Raw genomic sequence first — 3,164 nt, forward strand, 5'->3', positions numbered from 1 at the left:
AATAATAATAATAATTTTAACAAATTGCTATTGTCAAATGTGGATATAATGAAAATAAAACATTGTCTGTTCCAGCCGTGTGAGTAAAAAAGCTTTACCACTTCTACTGGTCCAGTTCCTGGTCGGGACTCCAGTCAACAGCCTGTTGGTCAGCCCAGTTTAGGATGGAAACCACCTAAGAAGAAATTGATAAGCTATGTAAGTTGAAGAAAAATAAAAACTGTACTGGAGGCATTTTCGGTGTTTAACTTAACCTGTGTCTGCCAGGTCGACCATTATTTAAAGTTCAATTGTTAATTAAACATACAGTACAATGAACTACAGTTTTATTACATTTAATGGAGGCCGTTCACCTACACAACCATTATTTTAATCTGTACAATTGTAATAAAGATAAAGCAAAAACAATGAGTCAAGTCAAGTTGGAACTAATCTTTAACAACCTTACCTAATGAATCCAGCCCATGCTGATGAAGGATGACATTTTGTGTTCAAAATTTGACCTGGCATATCTGCGTCTTTTATTTCCTCCACTGGTGCAGTTCTTCATAAAGAAAGAAAACATGGGACAAAAAGGCACTATTTAAGCTTCCATTTGACTTTTCTCTCTGGGTCTCTGCAGCTCAAACACAAGTCACAATAGAAACATCAATCAAAGATTAAACACGTCATAGAATGTTGGACTAAAGATGACCGAAATTACATTTGGATAACTTGCAGTTTTTACACATGTACTGTTTAAGTTCTTTGGGGGAAATTTTTAACATATAGTAAGATGATATCACACGCTGAATTTGGGTTGTCCAGTCTTTTCAAAGTTTTACAAAAAAAATCACACTTCGTAGAAGAATGTTCGAGGAAGTTGGTCCTGGGGAGGCTTGACCAAGTTGGCCCATTTTATGTCCTCACGTTTAGTACAAATTTGAATAACCACATTTCGATTATTATAATGAATAAAAATAGTTACAATATAATTTGTTTGTCATGTATATAAAATCAAGAAGCAACCAATCTGGTTTGGTAAACACAACTGAATGGTTCTGTAAGAGAGGCTCACCGGGACACAGTTCTTCTCTTGTTTGAGGCACAGCTGGAGTTGACAGTGAAGGTAAACTTCACTCGTGCTTCCTGAAAACTGGAACATGTGGAAAGAGAAGTAGTTGGACGTTCCCATTCCATTCCCTGTCACCTGCACCGTCTGATCACTGGGATTGGCACAGCTGAGAGAAACAAACAAAACAAGTCAAAATAAGCATTAAAGAAAGAGAAAAGAAATGTGTGTAGGGTTTTGAATTATTTGTCGCTGTTTTATTATATTCATGTTTGTTTCTTCATCTTTCGTGTGTGCAGTTCCTCAGTGTTTCTCTCCTTCTGTCTCCACCTGCCCCTCCTTCTCCTGCTTGTCTGCCTGTTTTTTTTTTTTTTTACATCAGAGCTCTCTGAATGTTTGTGCCTTTTCCATAGGTATATCTATTAAACCTAACAATGAGCCGCATGCAAGAACGTTTGTATTCTTATCCTAAATTTCTCTTACTTTTTTACATGTCACGTCAGATTCAACAAACTCTTCTACCTTCAGGAAAAGTGTGTAAATGAGCAGCGTAAACATGATGAATGCGTATCCAGGTGCTCGTGCAGGAGGAGGGAAGATTAGCTTAATTACCACCCCAAAAACACCATATAAGGCTACGTTTCCTGTCCCACATACCAGGAAGGGCCTTTCACTCAATTTGCGCGTGCCCACATAGGGTTGGCCATATTAAGTCCCATCTGAAACCAATTACGTATGAGGGCAAGTGGCTTATTAAGCCCTCCACAGCGAGTCAGCATCCAATGCAGACTTGAGCAGCAGGTGCAACACCAAATAGTGGTCGGCATGGAGCATGGGACATATAAATATAAGTTCTAAATATGTTTTGTACACACATTTACTAAGTAAACGCCTCACCGACAAATATAATTTCACAAAGACTATATAAATCATGTTCAATTCAAACTTTATTAAAGACACAGAACCATGGTCCATATTTAAAAAAGAAGAAAGGAAAAAATTAAAAAAATAAAGAGAAAGTAAATAAATTATTTTTAAAAAAATTAAAAGTGCAATTGTTTCGACAAGTTATCAGTGTTTGTTACACATAAAGCAACCCATTCTCACTCCCAAGTCATCACATATTGATGCTTTTCCAAGGTTCCCTCTGCGTCTGGTTTTCACGTGTCTGCTACCCCCCTCGTATCAGTTAATGATGAGATGGGACGGAATCTGTTGTCATAATGTAAGAAGGTGTAGAAAATGTACCAAAACTACCGTCCCAAATCCTAAAATTACCTTTATTCACTCTAGACATGCTGTCCCTGACCCCAGTACCTAAAAATAACCATTTTTAGAAATTGTAGGAAATTCATGTGAACTACATGTTCCAATGCCTAAAATTACCTAATATTTCTCCTAGACATCCCATCGCTGACCCCACTACCTAAAATTAACCATCAACCCTGATCTCTAATATTAACCATGGACCCCAACTCAAAGACACCTATATTTTGTGTCCCAACACGTCAAACCTGGACGCCGAGGGAATACGGAAATGCCTGGTGCGTCAAAAACTGACGCGACGGGGGTACCCAAAGCAAACGCATCAAAATAAGATGCAGAGGGAACCTTGGAAAAGCATCAATACTGTATGTGACGAGTCGGGAGTGAGAATGTGTTACACACAGTCATATCTGAAAACTCTCTAAAATGTGGGCCTAATTAAATATTTTCATTGGTCTATTAAAAAAAACAATATTTTGGCGTTCATTCTCCAGCATTCAGTCACTGCCAGAGCTTGGACTGTTACCAAGATGATGACAGCTTCCTGTTCCGGTGGTGTGAGGAGAGCCCGTCTCAAAAGCGGAGGGTGTATACAGCACCATCAAGGGGACTCAGTTCAGCTGTGAGCGTGCTTCACAGTGAGTGTAGTGTATAGTGAGCAGTGTTGCCAGGTGTACGATAATTATCGTATTTGTACGATAATTTTGCCCTCTGTACGATGTACGATCAATAATCCCAAAAATCCCATAACAGAGTATGACGTATGAGTATGATGTAATTGACCCGACACGCTGCTCACTGACATGAGAGGTGGCGGGTTGTGGAACACAGTGGTGATGATTTAGCG

General features: G+C 38.9%; 1 protein-coding gene across 1 annotated transcript in view; it reads right to left on the reverse strand.

The window, feature by feature from the left end:
• Positions 1-38: 38 nt before the first annotated feature.
• The window catches only part of LOC106530714 (alpha-tectorin), a 9,374-nt gene continuing 6,248 nt past the window's right edge, over positions 39-3,164 (reverse strand). The window contains exons 12-14 of the mRNA XM_014026404.1: positions 1,058-1,220; positions 449-544; positions 39-175 (exon numbers count right to left, since the gene is read on the reverse strand). Coding sequence (XP_013881858.1) covers positions 449-544; positions 1,058-1,220 — 259 coding nt within the window. The 3' untranslated portion in view covers positions 39-175. The remainder of the gene's footprint in view (positions 176-448; positions 545-1,057; positions 1,221-3,164) is intronic.

Source organism: Austrofundulus limnaeus, unplaced genomic scaffold (genome assembly GCF_001266775.1).
Source record: "Austrofundulus limnaeus strain Quisiro unplaced genomic scaffold, Austrofundulus_limnaeus-1.0 Scaffold550, whole genome shotgun sequence".
Lineage (NCBI taxonomy): Eukaryota > Metazoa > Chordata > Actinopteri > Cyprinodontiformes > Rivulidae > Austrofundulus > Austrofundulus limnaeus.